Source organism: Serinus canaria, chromosome 3 (assembly GCF_022539315.1).
Source record: "Serinus canaria isolate serCan28SL12 chromosome 3, serCan2020, whole genome shotgun sequence".
NCBI classification, from domain to species: Eukaryota; Metazoa; Chordata; class Aves; order Passeriformes; family Fringillidae; genus Serinus; species Serinus canaria.
Window position 1 is genome coordinate 91686209 of NC_066316.1, and position 16356 is coordinate 91702564.

Sequence of the window (16356 nt, forward strand, 5' to 3'; positions counted from 1 at the left end):
ATATCCCATCACCTTCACTAATTATCTCTTTTGATACACATACACAGAGTCATCACTTCCTTAGTCTATGGAACACCTCTGTCAAATCTGTCAGGATTTCCTTTCTCACCTGAGTGGTTCCTGTCTTCTTTTTATGTAGATCAGTGGGAGAGTTTTTTTTTTTTTTCTGAAACTGATTTCTAGTACTAACTTCAAATATTCTGAGACTGTGTTAAGTACTTTCAAAACAATCTACGAGTACTGTATTTTAAAAGTTAAACAATAAGGAAGGATGGTATTCATCTTCTCAAAAGGTTCTACAATCAAAGTTTAAATATTCCAGTACTTGCTGTCATTGTTCCAAAACACTGTTGTTGTAACTGTTGGGCAATGCATTGCTACATCTTTAAAAAAAAAAATCTGTGAGATCCTCTGAACTTTTGGAAAAATTTCTATTCTATTTTTAATATAATTTGCTAAATATATTTTTATATAGTTTAATATTTCAGTCTTGATACAGTACTCTTCAGAGTCCTGTACTCTTAAATAGTCTTTCTACTATTCTGTTTTGTATAAAGATGTTGATAATGATTTTATCAGTATTAGTACTATACAAATGATAGCAGGAGTAATAATAACATTAAAAATTAATGAGCCATAACTAGATTTAGCCCAAAATTTAATGAACCACAATTTAGGAAAATAAACCTTTCTGTATTTCCTTCTAGTAGCAATTAATTTTTATTCTTAGGTTTTAAATTTATTTTCTTAATTTTTTGTTATTTGAGAGAAGGAGGATCTGATTTTTTAGAGGATTTCAGAATATTTCTAGTACTATTACATCTTTTCCAATTTTTTAGTGTAACAAACACTGAATTCTGGATTTACTGAAGGAATTAGGGAAAAGAAGAAGGCTTTCTCAACGTAAATTTTTTTCATTGCACAACATGACGGTAATTAGCAATGACTAAAAAACTTATTGCCAGTTTTTGTATTTCAGTGAAGCAATTATGTACAAACTTCACTTTAAGTAAGTAGTTAAGCATATCTAAAACATATGTTTAGCTTAGTCTTGATGAAATGGCTTGCTTAAATAATCTGTTTCAGAATAATAAGTATACACTTCTAGGATGAACATGTTCATATTGTAAAGGTTAACTTTGAAAAAAGTAACAAAATGCTTCATTCAGGAATATGTTCATCATATTCTCTTGCCTTATTTTTAGAGCTTGCATTTAACAACACATGTGGATACAGAGCACACTGGTGTTATTATTCCTGTTTGAACTTTCTTCTGACAGAAGAATTCCTTAACTGGAAGTTAAGGGTTCAAAAAGAGGAGGGCCCTCATCCTTTTAACACTGATTTCTTCAATGACAATTACTTACTATCCAATCTATGTTAAGTTGTTTGCAAATAATTCTGCATACCATTTTTATAAAACAGTCTTTTTATTGCTTCATATGGACCTGCTTATATTATCTTTATATCTTAGTAAATGTTATTAATGAAAGCTTCTTCTGAATTTTCACCACACTGATTTTTATGAATTAACTGTGTTTCATTGAATAATATTTTGATATCCTCGAAAAGACAGAACCTAACATGAAAGATCATGAATCATCAAAGCAATATTTTGCATGGTGATATATCTAAAAGGACATATCACTATGCAAAAAATTGGAAAGGATATACCTTTCCCTTCGCAGATATTTGTAATTTTGTTTAGATCTTTATGGTGCTCTGCTGTGTTAAAGTCATTCATTAATTCTTTTGATTTCTTTAGGTCACATTATTTTTGGGCATAGTTTAGAGGATGGATTAAAAAGCCAATGGATTGTGAAAATCTTGTATTTCATAAAGTTTTAAGGAACTAATCATTTTGTTGTACATTACTAAAATATTTTTTTACAGTCCAAATGGATGATTTGTTTCTGGTTATGTGTTAATCTCTGAAAAATTGGAGCTTGGCATTCTAGTGTTTACCTATTATTGAATGCATTACAGATTTTATATGAATGTGTTCTTCCTAGTGTGTTGAGAGCTGATTAAGAAACAAAAAGTACTTCTGTTTTCTTCCAGCTTACGAGTTACAGAACTGTCCTGATCCTCCTCCTTTTTTGAATGGCTATATTGTCAACTCAGATTACAGTGTGGGACAGTCAGTATCGTTTGAATGCTATCCTGGATATGTTTTGAGGGGGCAGCCTGTTCTCACTTGCCAACATGGAATCAACAGAAATTGGAACTATCATTTCCCCAGATGTGAAGGTAACTTTCTGGTAGCACCTTTGCTTCAGAACTCACAGTGCTTTCTGATTTTTGTTTACTTGTTTGTGTGCCTGTACATAATGCAACTTTTTCTGAAGTGTAAGCAGATAAAGGCAGAATATTATGTGCTTTATAAATAATATATGTTTTATGAATCATGTTCCTCAGCAGTGATTTATTGTTCCTGTTAATATCTGCCAGTTGTGTTGAGCATGAGAACTAGTGATACTGCCAGAAATTATCCTAACCTCTGTGTGAAAGACTATTTTGAGAAGATACTTTTATTCAAAAGCATTTAGATTATGGAGACACCTTTATAAATGTTTTGGAAGAAAATACAGTTATTCATGATAAAAGTTCACTATAAACAGACATGGAATATTTTTATTCATGTTAAACATATGGTAAAGCTTTTGAGATATCAATTAAAAATTCATATAAAAGTATAAAGTGTTAACAGTTGATGTTTTTAGAATTTGTTAGAAACCTAGCCAGAGTTCAACACCTCATACTTATATTTTAGTGATATAGATGCAACACCAAAGGGCATGCAGCCTTCTATATTTTCTTATTCCTTTTTAATCCCTTATGCTTCTACAGAAGCATATTTCCTAAAACACATGAAGGTGTATTATAGAGGAAGCAGATTTTTATGGTATAAATCAGCATTTTCTGTTTTCTTAGATGAAAAAAGAGTAAATAATAGATGTTGTTTGAAATGACATGCAAGAAGTTAATTAATATTTATAATGACATGAGGACAAAGTCATTCTTACTTTTCCCTGTTCCCTCATCCATAGTTTTAATTCAGTGTTTTTATCATCATTTCCTAACTCAAAGAGGGTACTCCTCTACTACTGACATTTCTAAAATTCACTGTGTACATTTGGCCTGGTTCCTGTTCATGTGAATCCTACCTTCCAAGTCTACCCACAGTCATCTACATCTCCTCCACACAGCTGAGGAATGCATGCAGCTCTGTTGTGTGTGTGGTTGTGTGCATTTATAGGTACCATTTCTGATTAAACAGCAGGTTGTTTTCTGTTTTGACTGAGCATTAAGAGTTTTCTGTCTCTCAGCACACTACTTGCTTTCTGGAAAATTCATGCATGTGCTTTAAAGCTCCACCTAGTACTGCTGAAATTATTCTTATAACATATACATTTTTTTTTCTACATGGAAAACAAATTGTTACTCTGATTTTTGTAATTTGACAGTGGATCTGAGAGAGAAATCAGTAAAATAATTAAATATTTTTTCTAACTGTGACCAGTTTTCTTAGAAGTTTGAATCAAAAACTTTCTACAGAAGATTGCACATACTTTTGAAGGCTGAGAATGTGTATATGGGAAAAATTAGATTAATTGTTTCTCAAGTAATCATAGTAAAATCATGTCATATAGTCATGCTTTAAGATTTTACTCCTGTGCAATCCAGTTGTCCTGGTGACTTACCATAGATGTCTTGGTGTAATGTATGTAATTGTCAGTAAATGACTAACTGGGTTTGGGTATCTTTTGGTGGAATTTTAAAATTGTTTTCTGTCTTTCCATGCACAATGTAATTAGGTTTAAAGGGGTATGAGAACATATGGTGTGCCATTCATTCATTTATAAATCATGTAGTCTACTGTTAGCATGTGACAGTTTAGAAGATTTGATTATACGCTTACTCATTTCAAGAATCTCTGTTTCTTCATGTCTGTCATTTAAAATATAACATACCAACCTCATTAATTTAGAGTGATTTGTTGATTCACACAAAAGCTATGTTTATCTTGTGTGAAATCTAACCAATTATTTCTGTTTAATGTCGTGTTTTCTGTGATTTTTAAAGATCTTTGGAGAAAGCATAGTAACAGCTGGATGTATTACTTACTTTACTAGAGTTTTGCTACCTGAGACACTTTTTTTCTGACAAAATTTATTGATCTTCCTTAGATAACAATCAGATAAGAGAAATTAGACTGTCTTTACTGAGATACAATCAATCTGTATTCCATCTTGAGTGTTAGAGAATAATGACAGGAAAATAAAAAATGTATGCAGTCAATAACACCATTGATAAACCTGTGAAAATATAGTAAACTCAAATTATATTTAAATATAAAACTTCAATCAGAAAAATTCTGTATATTAATTAGAAAAAATATTAGTCTGGGGAAGTGTGTTTCCCTGTAGTAAGCATAAATTTCAAATCACTCTTAGTTGTAAACATAGAGTACTGTGGATATGGAGAGAACAGAGTAGATTTCTGAGACCAGACAAAGTGACTATGTCATGAATGTAGGGGTTTAGGAAATAGTAAAAAGTGGGCTTGAGTCATCTTTTCATCGCAACTCCTAGAGCTGATAGAAAGTGTCAGATGCCCTTGGCCACTACATGCAACCAGGAATCAGATGGATAGAACCAACCCTTCATTTTCCTTAGCTGGTTTCATTTGTTGGCCACTAATGAGTCATGATTCAGGAGAAGGTGTCATTCTGTACAGAGAATCACAAACTGGGCCAGGTTGGAAGGGACCACAGTGAGTCACGTTGTCCAACCTCCTGCTCAAGCAGAATCATCCTAGAGCACATTGCACAGGATTGCATCAAGACAGAAAATGTGCTAAATACAAGATAGTACTGATGTGCATGAAGAAAGTGAAGTAGGTAAAGCCTCCTTAGCCTGTGCTATAAATCCAGAGATTATTAAAAGAACTCCTTCAAAAAGAGCTACTCATCAACTAGCCAGATGACCTTCTACCACAACAGTATAGCAGCTTTAAACCATGCAGAAAATGAGACATCCTTCTGCATTTATCAGTCCTCCTTCCCTTTTCCTTTTCTGTTATTTTCTTTTTCCTTTTATCAATTTTTTTCTGCTTTTATTTTCCATCACTTCTTAAGTTGAAAGAGAAAGGAAGAGGGTCTGAAGGAGAGTCAAAGCAACACTGATAATAATAACATAAGCTTAATGGTAAGAGCTAAAGAGAATGTTCTAGAGCAAGGCTGAATGCCCATAAATGAGATTAAGGTCTAATTCTAATGGGTGAGACTCACTAATTTAAACTCATGGCCATATGTCTGCTTGACTACATGCTTTCATCCATAGTCAGTCATTTCTTCCAAACTGAGACTCAAAAGAGCACATTATCACATATTTTCTACCCTTGAATAAAGTCAACCTTTTCATAACTTTGATTTGGCTATAGACTTCATTGAGCAAGTGTGCACAAAGTTGTGCCTGTATGTCCATTTTACTTGTCATAAGGATAATTAACATATAATCTGCAAGTGAATCACAATTAAAAATTATTCAAACCTGTCAGAAATGAAGCATAATGGTTTTGGACTAGTGAAAGAACAATCAGCCTATTTTTTTTTCTAGAATTGCATACCCATTGAGTTAGAGCTCAGTTGGATGGAAACGGGCAGAACCTGCTTATTTATTTGGTTTTTAACCTTGAATACAAACAAAAGGTGCTCCTTTTTAAATGGTGTGTGAACTTAGTTTCAAGAATTATATGCAAACAATACTACCAGTAGATTTTGATGAATTTTAAGAAATGAAACCTTAAGGACATCAGCATAAGTTACTTTTAGAAATGTCAGTATTTATTTGAGAAGCAACCAACCAAGGAAAAGGCTGTCTTTAAGACTTAGGCTGTCTTGAATTGTGGAGCTTTAAGAATTTGGTAGCATTTTGATATTCCACTTGAACATGAAAAACTATTTTCTACTATTAATTTTTTTTCATTTGTTTTCTTTTCAGCTCCTTGTGGCTATAATGTAACTGCTCAGAATGGTACAGTTTATTCCCCAGGATTTCCAGATGAATACCCAAATTCCAAGGATTGTACTTGGTTAATTATTGTATCTCCAGGCCATGGGATTTATATCAACTTTACCTTACTCCAGACTGAACCTGTGAATGACTACATTGCAGTTTGGTATGCAATTGTTTTTGAAACAGAAGTGATTTTTTTCTGATTGATTAATCAAGTCTCACTGTCCCAAACTACAGATTTTCTTAGTATTGCTCTTCATAGATTGTCTTCCCTGGCAGGTTGTATATATATATGATGCTTGGCTATTCAATGATATAACTGAGGTGAATAAATATACCTCTGATTGAAAGACAGTAAAAGATGAAATCAACAGCTTTGAGAGACATTCTAGATAATCTCAAGCTTTCTAAAATAACATTTTACAAAAGTTTTTTCATTCAGTTTAGATTCATTACATTTAATATACAAAATAACCAGAAATAAGTGTTGTAGATTCAAAAAAATTCTTTAGTGATAAAAGCAGGGAGTTTTGTTCACTTATTCATTCTGACTGTTCAGGCCTGAATGTTGTACATTGTGATACTGGAAGTGAATGAAGCCTGATGTTACTGGAGTAAGTTTACCTTTGTGTGTCTTATCCTACTGTTGAGAAACACAAAACACAAGATTATTTCATAGTTTTTTCTCCCTTCTTTTTTTTTTTTTTTTTTTCCTTTCCCCTGTTAGGATATACCTTTGAATCTTTGGAATTTATTTAAATGGCAGAGTAACTTGCAATTTCTATGACTCTGTGTTTTACCCATGAGTTGAAGAATTGTAGCACATGGGTCAAAATGCTAGAAATATGACAGTATTACAAGACTTATTTTTACACTTTTTCTACATCTGATCTGTACATGAAAATTTTTGGCAGAAATACACATTGAAAATTTCTTTCCACCACTATATTTCTGGCCCATGTAAATATAAAAAATATTCCAAGTAGCCTGGTCTCAAAAAAAATATCATGTTTGAAGTTGGAAAGAGTATTCTGTGTGCTAGGATAAAAGAAAAAAGAAACAAATTTTAAATCATTAGGAAAAGCATTTTTTATAAAAATTTAAACTGCTCTGCAGAGAAAATAGATTTTTAATTTAGATGTGAAGAACAACAGGTTTTCAGCTAACTTTACAATGTTTTACATTCCAGGGATGGTCCTGACCATAATTCACCTCAGCTAGGAGTTTTCAGTGGGAACACAGCTCTGGAAACAGCTTACAGTTCTACCAATCAAGTCCTCCTCAAATTTCACAGTGATTTTTCAACAGGAGGATTCTTTGTCCTCAATTTTCATGGTCTGTTTTCTTTATATAATTAGCATCTAATTACCACAATCATTTAGTGAATTTTCAAAATATTTCTTAATTTTGTGGTTTTCTGACTTATTAGGACCCATGGATTTGCTGTTTGGCTGTTTGGGTTTTTTTGTGGTTTTTTGGTTTTTTTTTTTTTTTTTTTTTTTTTTTTTGGTTTGGTTGGGTTTTTTTTTTTTTGTTTTTTAATAACAGTACTTATGAGTTTTGTAAAATTACGTTTAAAAATCCTAACAATGTTAATTTGGGACTTTTAATAAACTGTGCTCTATCTTTAATGTTAACCATTACCATCTAATATTAAGCTCTTACTCTTTTAATTACTTTGGCCTATTTATTCAATAGGATTTAACTTTCTTTACTAATTTTTTTTTCCAGAAGGGTTTCTGGGGTGCTATGGTAGGGTTGAACGATAGCATAAAGACTGATAAGCAGCAAAGTACTTTGAACAAAGTTACATTCAGGGCTAAAAATGATGAAAATTAAGCACTAACTCAGAAGTGAAATGCTGAACTATAATTATAGCTCTAATTTGGACTAAGTCACCCAAAATATGTATAATAAATGGAAGATTATTAGCCTTCTGGACTCTAAATCAAAAATATACAATTAATGAATTCTCAAAGACCAAATAAATGTCACAGAAAGAGAGTACTGAGATACCTCTTTGTTTAGGGAAGTCCATATCAAATTGTTACTCAGAATCTGAAATGTTTCTCCTAAAGCAAGTTCATGATACATGGTCGTTCACTGTACTTAATCAGAATAGCAAAAACTAAAGTGAATAGGGCTATCAAGTTGTCCAGAGAATTTTGTTCTGACAGTAAATTTGTTTCTTGAAGGGGAGAGTTTTCTTTAGGTTATACACTCTCATTACAATCTTTATTTCTGTTTTGCAATTTTTTTAATCTAGAAAGGGCTTCTTCAGCTGTTGTAGGCATTTTATTCCATTTTAGAAACACAGTCATTTTAATGGTCATCTTCCTTTTGAGATTGCTCACAATTTATTGAAACCGATTTGAAAAGCAGACAAGAGACTTTTTTTAAAGAGTTATAGAATGTTTTTAATTTAAAGAGACCTTAAAGATGATCTAGTTTCAATCTCCCTGCCATAGACAGGAACATCTACTAGACCAGGTTTAGACCTTGACTTGTATGATTCCTGAGATCCACAACTTCTCTGGGCAACGCATTCCAGTCTCTCACCACACTCATGTTATGTACTGACATTTAACTTGGAAAATGTTCTAACAGAGAGACCACGAGGTTCAGTGCAGCTCTAGTAATTTGGGAAGTGCGAATATGAAATGACTTTTCTGTAAAGCACTCCTTAGCACACCAGTATTAAATGTTTTTCTCTTAAATTTGCAGCTTATCAGCTCAGGAAGTGCCAGCCTCCACCCACAGTTCCACATGCAGATTTGTTTACAGAAGATGACGACTTTGAAATAGGTAAGACGATAGTATTTCTTTTTCTTCAGTTTTCACTTGAATTCTAATTAAACTAAGCTATTTCATCTTCCACCTGAGATTTTTGATATATTTCTGTTTGAAGGATTTCTTGAGGTTTAACTTTTTTTTCAATACCTTTTCCAGGAGATTTTGTAAAGTACAGGTGCCATCCTGGTTTTACCCTTGTTGGACAAGATATATTAACTTGCAAACTGAATGCACAGTTGCAGTTTGAAGGATCCTCTCCATCCTGTGAAGGTAAATATATACTTCAATGTGTGTATATCATTAATAAACCTCCTACAGAAAGCAAAAAATTTATGGCACTGTCATTTCGTTGATGCTTAAAAGAAAATTTTCCATTTACTTCTTTAATATTTAAGAAATGCACATTTTTGTGTATTTGTACCTAAGACTTTTATGTCGAAATTTCATTCTTTAGAACCAATGAGAAGTGATTTTTAACTATTTGACTCCACAACTATTGAAACATTGATTTCTAAAATTAATTTAAAATATTCTATATTACTTCATAACAAACCAAGGATTTAATTTTACTTTTTAAGAATATTAAAAATATGAATTTAAATTAAGCTTTCAAACTAAAATAAGATATTATTATCTGTGCACTGACAAATATGGTGACATTGTATAACAGTCACGTGAAAAAGCTCTTCTAAAATAATATGTGGTAAATTTAAATTTAAAATTTTTAAAGTATTAAATCTCTTTAAACTATTTATATTGTTTTGATAAATATGGCATTTCAAAGAAGGAATTAAAATTTTATATGAACAATGTTTAGATGCACCTTTTTATATAATGTCCTCATCTTCATGGAATACGAGTTTATCCTGGAAATTTTTTTTCAGTCTTCCGACCTGTTTTTTTCAAAATATGTTGTTTGACCTTTTTTTCTTTATTTTATTTTATTTCATTTTGTTAAATAGCAGATGAAAAAAGGTTTTGAAATGTTGCAAAAGTGATCAAAAAAGCATCTGTAGAATTTTGTCCTGAAGTACCTCAAAATTTTGGGGGAAAAATAGTTACTGCTGATATGCTGTCATTAAAATTTAAGAAAATCAAAAAGTAAACAGAATTTCTCTCTTCTGTATTATACAAGTTTAACTTTGATCTATAATATGTAATTGTGCATGGAGTATCTTCCATATCATGAGATGAAAACATCTATATGCTCAAATAGTAATGCTGGAAGCACAACAAATATTGTAACACTGTAATTATAGCTGTATGTTTATCTTCCTTCCTATTACACTGGTTCTTCACTTTCATGATTTAAAAATTAATAAAGAATTAGTGTACAGTGCAAACTATTAGTCTATTGATGCCATAATTTGTTTTATTCATCTAATTGTCTGCATGAGCACACATACTTGAGGTAAAGTGGTTTGTTTACCTCTCCCTTTTGGCGTGTGCATGCAATTAGTTGGATATCTGCCAGGGGTTAAGACATTGGACCCCATATCTTTGTTTTGAGTGGAAAATAATTCATTATTCATTTCAAGACCCTCACCATAAAATATGCAGAATAAATGGGAATATTATGTACTTTTATATCTTTGTTAGGATAACTGAATACTTATTAATGTTTCTGATGATTTTTTTTTTAATCAATGTATTTCTCTGTTATAAATGTAACATTTAAGTAAGATGATTGTACTTACAAATCCAGACTTCAATTTTTAGTTAACAGTAACAGCAGTAGCTTAACTCTTGACTATGTCCATTAGAGTGTAAATGCAAAATGAAAGCCTGAAGTACACTGAACAGTTATTGCAAAATCTACAGAGATATTAGGAACTTCTGATAAGGGTTAGCCATCCATACAATTCCTGCAGATGATGTGCAAATGGCTGTGCTTTCTCTGGCTGTATCCTGTGAATACAGCAAAACTTTGTTACAAGGATGACATCAAAAGAAGTAATCTGATCATGAAAAATGAAAATGCCATTGAGAGATTCAGAGACAGACAATAGAACCGGAGGCATTAGAGTAAGATTCTGGCAGTTATTTTGGACAGATATAAGGGAAGAATTTCTTGAGGTAAATTGGGATGCACCTGATTTCCTTCCTCTCTTCAGCCAGGTTGTATCTTTATATAATTTTCCTTTCTGGAAAGTAGAATTACTTGGTTTTATTTCTATCCCAGCTTCCCCAGTATTACTATGAAGATAAATGCTGAATGTAATTCCTATTTTATTATAAAACCCTAGCTTATATTTATGAACCACACAAAATATTGCTGGATCATTTAAAAGTTTTGCTTTTTATGACTGTCTTTATAGTGTTTACGCATAGATAAATATTTGAAGGTACACATGTTGAACTTCATAAACCTAAGTACCTGCAGGGGGAAATACATATTTCTGCATCAGACCAGAAATTCTGTACACCACAACATATACCCAGTGTTCCATATCTAGCACTGGCTACTAATGACTTTTCTAGTGCAGGACAGAAAATCACTTCAAACATGCAGTTAATTAAGGCCTCAACCCAACTGTAGCTAAACCACTCCTAAGCCGGCAAAGTTCTTTATATTCTGAATCCTGTAGGGCTGTTTCTTCAGTAGAATTACTCAGTCCTATTTTGAAACCACATAAATGCCTTAAATCCACACATTTTTGTGCAAGAAGTTACACAATTTATTTATGTAAAATGTGAAGTTATTTCTCTATCTGCTTTGAACTTGGCACCTGCTGCTTCCATGTTGTCCAGTTCTTATGGGAAAAAAATCAGAATAAGTTGGTCTCTATTTTTTGTCATCACATTGCAAAAGCTCTCATAACTACTTGGTGATTTCTCATGGGCAGCTCCTCACAGCACTGACTCCTCCTTCTTCACAGCTCAGCCAACAAACTGCAGCTCTCTTCACAGCACAACCAGCAAACCCCAACTCTCTTCTCAACCAGCTAACCCACTCTTTGGTAGCACGCTTCTTAATGGACACAGCTGTGGCCTATTAAGGGCAGGCCTGTTCCTAATCTTTGGTGGTTAGTACAGCTGCAACTCCTCAGGTGTGAGATTACCTTCTGCACTATTTTCTTACATTCTATCCCTCCACATCTATTCACCTTACTTATGGCATGGTTCTATAGAGCAGAATATATTTAATATCTTTAATCATTCTTCTCATCCTTCCCAATACCCTGTACAATTCTATTCTATTTCTTTAGGAGTGATGCAGGATGGAACGGCATTTATAAGAAACTATTTTATCCTCATAGGCTTGAAAAAAATTTGCTACTTGCTATGCAATTTGCATATTGTATTTCAAACTAATTTTTGAACTGCCTTCTCAAATTTCTGCATTTTACCTGTAATTTAAAATTGTTCATATTGTCCTTGGGTAGTTCAGCTTCATATTTTTTTTAACAATACAAGAACACTTTCCTTTTTCCTGGGTTATGCCACTATGTTGTAGTAGTCAAAAAATATATTTGTATGATAGAAGGCCAAATTCTAGCATATTATATATGAGTCTGATGACATATCTGACAGGCAAGAAAAATGAATCTGCATGACCAGCTCTACATCATTCTCAAGGAATGACCTCCAGAGCAGCTATAATCACAACACACCACAGTTTTCTTACAGCTCCTTTTTCCTTCCTGTCTGAGGACAGACTTTTTCAAGATGTTTGGTACTACATTATCTTGCCAGGTATTTTCTAACACGCAGAGCCCTATGCAGCCCTACAGAACATGCTGTAAGTGTGAATGGGCTTATGCTTAAAAGTAGTTGAACTGTTGTCATTTTTGTTTCTACACTTGGAGGCACTGAGCTCATCCTGTACCTTTATACTCTTGCTACAAATTTCTTTATTTTTTTTAGTTGCTGTTACAGAAGAGTAGAGATGTATATTAAAGCATGATGAGCATTGTGACAGGAAGAAATTTTCCTGTACTGGCTAAAAAAATTGAGATACTAGTTAAGCAGATAGCAGGCATTCAGTGTAAGGTAATACGGCTGCTCAAAACATTTAAATTAGAGGGGTAGTGTGATAATTTTGTCCTAATATGGTGATAATATTTATGAATAAAAAGAAAAATCAAAATGAGGATATCAGAAATAGTATTAGAGTTAAGAAACTTGGTCAGGCCTTCCCCAAAAAACCTAAATCAGATTTCTGCAAAAGCCGTGTTAAGGAATGTGTTTCTCAGACTAGAATATGATGAAAGTGTTATGCTGACATGCAGAATTACCCTTCTCATGACACTACCCCACTGCACACAATTACATGTGACTATGAGATACAGATAGTTGGTATTGCCTGTTGTTTTTCTGCAGGAATTGCCTCTGAGCATGAATTTTATGCAAGTTTAACAAATAACATTTTTTGGAATTTACATGTGCAACAATCTTATTAAAAATGAATGTAAAATAGATTACTTATGTCTTCCAATATGCCTAAAGCATGTTTCTAGTATTTATTCCTGTTGTCATTCCAAACTATTTTACAGTAGCTACTTTTAATATTCATGGGGTTTACTTATAAATAATTGATTATTAAATATATTTTGGGGCTCAAACATCTAATTTATTTTGCAGTTCAGATTTTCTCAAGTGGTAAATTTCACATCAATTCCTAAACTTCTAAATGTGTTGGGAGTTGAGTCAACCTGTAATTTAACTGGCAGAAGAGAGTCCATGAGGTAACAAACATGCTAATGTGTTAGTCAAACAAAAGAAACAATATTAAGAGTAGAGTATTGTGGTGTGTTGACCTTGTCCACTTTGTCTCTCCACTTGTCAGGGAGACAGGAGAAGGAAATAAGATGGATAAAAAAACTTGTAGGTCAAGATAAGGCTATTTACTAAAGCAAAAGTGTAAGGTCGCATGCACAAGAGAAAAAAGCCAAATATTTTGTTCTCTACTTTCCATCATCAGTCAATATCCAGACACTTCCTGGGAAGCAGGACTTCAGCATATGTAGCTGTTGTAAATAATGAGTACACCCTCTTCTTCCTCTTTCCTTTTAGCCTTTATTGCTGAGCCCATGTCATGTTGTATGGAATATGCCTTTGGTCAGTTTGGGTCAGCTGTCCTGTCTAGACTCCCTCCCAAGACCTATCCCACCCCCAGCCTGCTGGGAGGTGGTGGTGCAGAATGTTGGAGAGACAGCACTGATGCTGTGCCAGCATTGCTCAGCAGTAGCCAAAATTCTTCTGCGTTATTAGCTCCCTTCTAGCTACCAATATGAAGCACAGCACTGTGAGGGGATGCTGTGGGGAAAGATGACTCCACTTCAGCTAAATCAAACCCAAATACATATGCCTCAACCGGGGTACTTTTAATTTTTGAGTATTCTATTTTTAAATGTTATGCTAAAATGGCAGAGCTAATATTATTGAAAAAAAAAGCTCAGAATAGCAGATTTTTTTTAACATGTTGTGTGTATGGTGAATACAAGCTAATAACACTATGGAGTTTACTTTTATTCAAATTATAGGTATTAGCTGTGGTACTGAAAAATGGATGTGCCTTTTGTTTTGAGGAACAAAGTAAAGCTGTCTTACTGTCTCAGTATCTCAGTTTTATGTTTTCATATGCCTTTAGACACATGAATCTTGTAAAATTAAAATCTTGTAAAGTGTAGCTTTCAGCCTAGAGATTAAGTTCTGTAATCAGCAGCTAAGATATACTGGAGAGGAATTGGTGAGTAATTCATTAGGGGGCAGAAGTAGCCAATAAAATCTGCCAAGCTGAGCTGTGCCAATTTCCCACAAGACCCCGTTGTACAGCCAGCTTCGCAGACTGCAAAGGGGAAATACACGTTCTGCCTTCCCTGAACTACTTCAGAGCTATTCCTCTCATTGGTTCCTGTGGTACATCAGCTATGAACAGCTTAGATTGGAAGGGACTTGTCAAATGACTCTAAGCCGTAGGAAGTAAATCTTGGCAATAGGAAGACATGAAGCTATTGTTCAGTGTTTAAAAATATTTGGTCATATCTGTCGTAGCACAAAAGAGGAACTGAGCTGTTTACAGGTTAGAAGGACCAAAATAGTTTTGATCTTACTTGAATTTTCTGCTCTAGGAATATGCTGCTTTTGTCTCAGTACCACAGAGGAATATTCCATATTTCCTTTCACCCTTAGCATCACTATTTGCACTGATTTGTATTAGAGAGGTACTTTTTTTTTCCACTTAAACATTATTTCTCCTTTTTGAAAATTGTTTTCATTAACAAAATTCTGAATTTCACTAAGTGAATATAACAGAATATGTGGAAACAAAAATTCCTACAGCAGTCTTGCTGATATCTTTTAAGTCCTAAAAGCAGTCAGACAAAAAGATGCAATTAGGTGATAAAAATGTGGTACACTTTATAAAGAATCCTTTATGATGCACAACACACTGGAATACATGCTGAAAATGCACATGGTAACGTAAAGCAGACACAATTTTATGTTTCACAAATTAGTATAACTGACAAGAATTCCCAGTTAGAGATGGGGTAATTCCTCCCTGGTTCGACCCTTTTTTGAGACCCCCCCCTTTAGTTACTAACTGAACTTTATTTATGAGAAAATGTTTTGAGAAGCCATTTTACCTTGGTTCCCAGAGAATTTAACCCTGGTCCCCAGAGGATTCAAGTCTCTAGGAACGTGTTCTGTCTTTCTGTCTAACAGAGTAGGTGAAATGCTAGCTACGAATCTATGTAGTTATACAATAGGCTACAGAGCTACAAACATATAAAAATATATAAAAGCAAAAAGGCAAAAACCAGTTTGGCATCACTGAATTGATATGTTTCTTGTGTACATGTGGTGATGTGTTCAAGGAAATACTCTGACCTTTAAGCTGTTGATTTTTAATATTCACTCACTGAAGAAATGTTCTTAATTACAAAGCAACATCATACTTTTCCTCAATTATGAGAGAAGGGCATGAGGAAACACCTGCAAAAGGCATGTTTCCCCCATGGTGAATAATTAAGTTTCAGGTCCCTTCTTAAGATTTGGCTGCCAAGAATGAGACAGCTAAGAGCAGCTTTTCACTGTTTTTGATAATTTTTACATGCTTTGGAAATAAATTTTTTTTTGTTATTTTTTCAAACTTAGTAAATAAGCTATTTTCTTGTCTCTCCTTCACTTTTTGTCCTTGATGTCTTTACAAGGAAAACTAGATAGCCAAAGAGCAAAGCAGATGAAATAAAGAGGCAGGAAAAGTAATTTTTATGGGTTTTTTACCCTTTCCTCTCCCCTCCACAATTTCCTGCTCCTGTTTCTTTTTCTTTTTGCAGACCATTCTCACCATTTCTTCTCTGGAGCACTGCCACAGGTTTCTCAGTTGATCACAGTCATTGTCTGTGCTATATGAGTGTGTCTTTCTTCCTGTTCTATGACAGTTCTTTTATCCCAAAAGAAACTAACATTTTTCACTTCTCTGAATTGTTGACTTTCCTCTATGTTTTCATTTCATTCTTTCCCTGACTCAATTTTTCAAAGATTCTTGCTGTGTATTTCTTGACTTAGTGAACAATATCTCAGCACTTAATTGACA

General features: G+C 33.5%; 1 protein-coding gene across 1 annotated transcript in view; it reads left to right on the forward strand.

Annotated features, from left to right (window-relative positions):
• The window catches only part of CSMD1 (CUB and Sushi multiple domains 1), a 1056389-nt gene that overhangs the window by 948196 nt on the left and 91837 nt on the right, over positions 1–16356 (forward strand). Inside the window, exons 42-46 of the mRNA XM_050972940.1 lie at positions 2062–2250; positions 6006–6183; positions 7210–7355; positions 8745–8825; positions 8970–9083. Coding sequence (XP_050828897.1) covers positions 2062–2250; positions 6006–6183; positions 7210–7355; positions 8745–8825; positions 8970–9083 — 708 coding nt within the window. The remainder of the gene's footprint in view (positions 1–2061; positions 2251–6005; positions 6184–7209; positions 7356–8744; positions 8826–8969; positions 9084–16356) is intronic.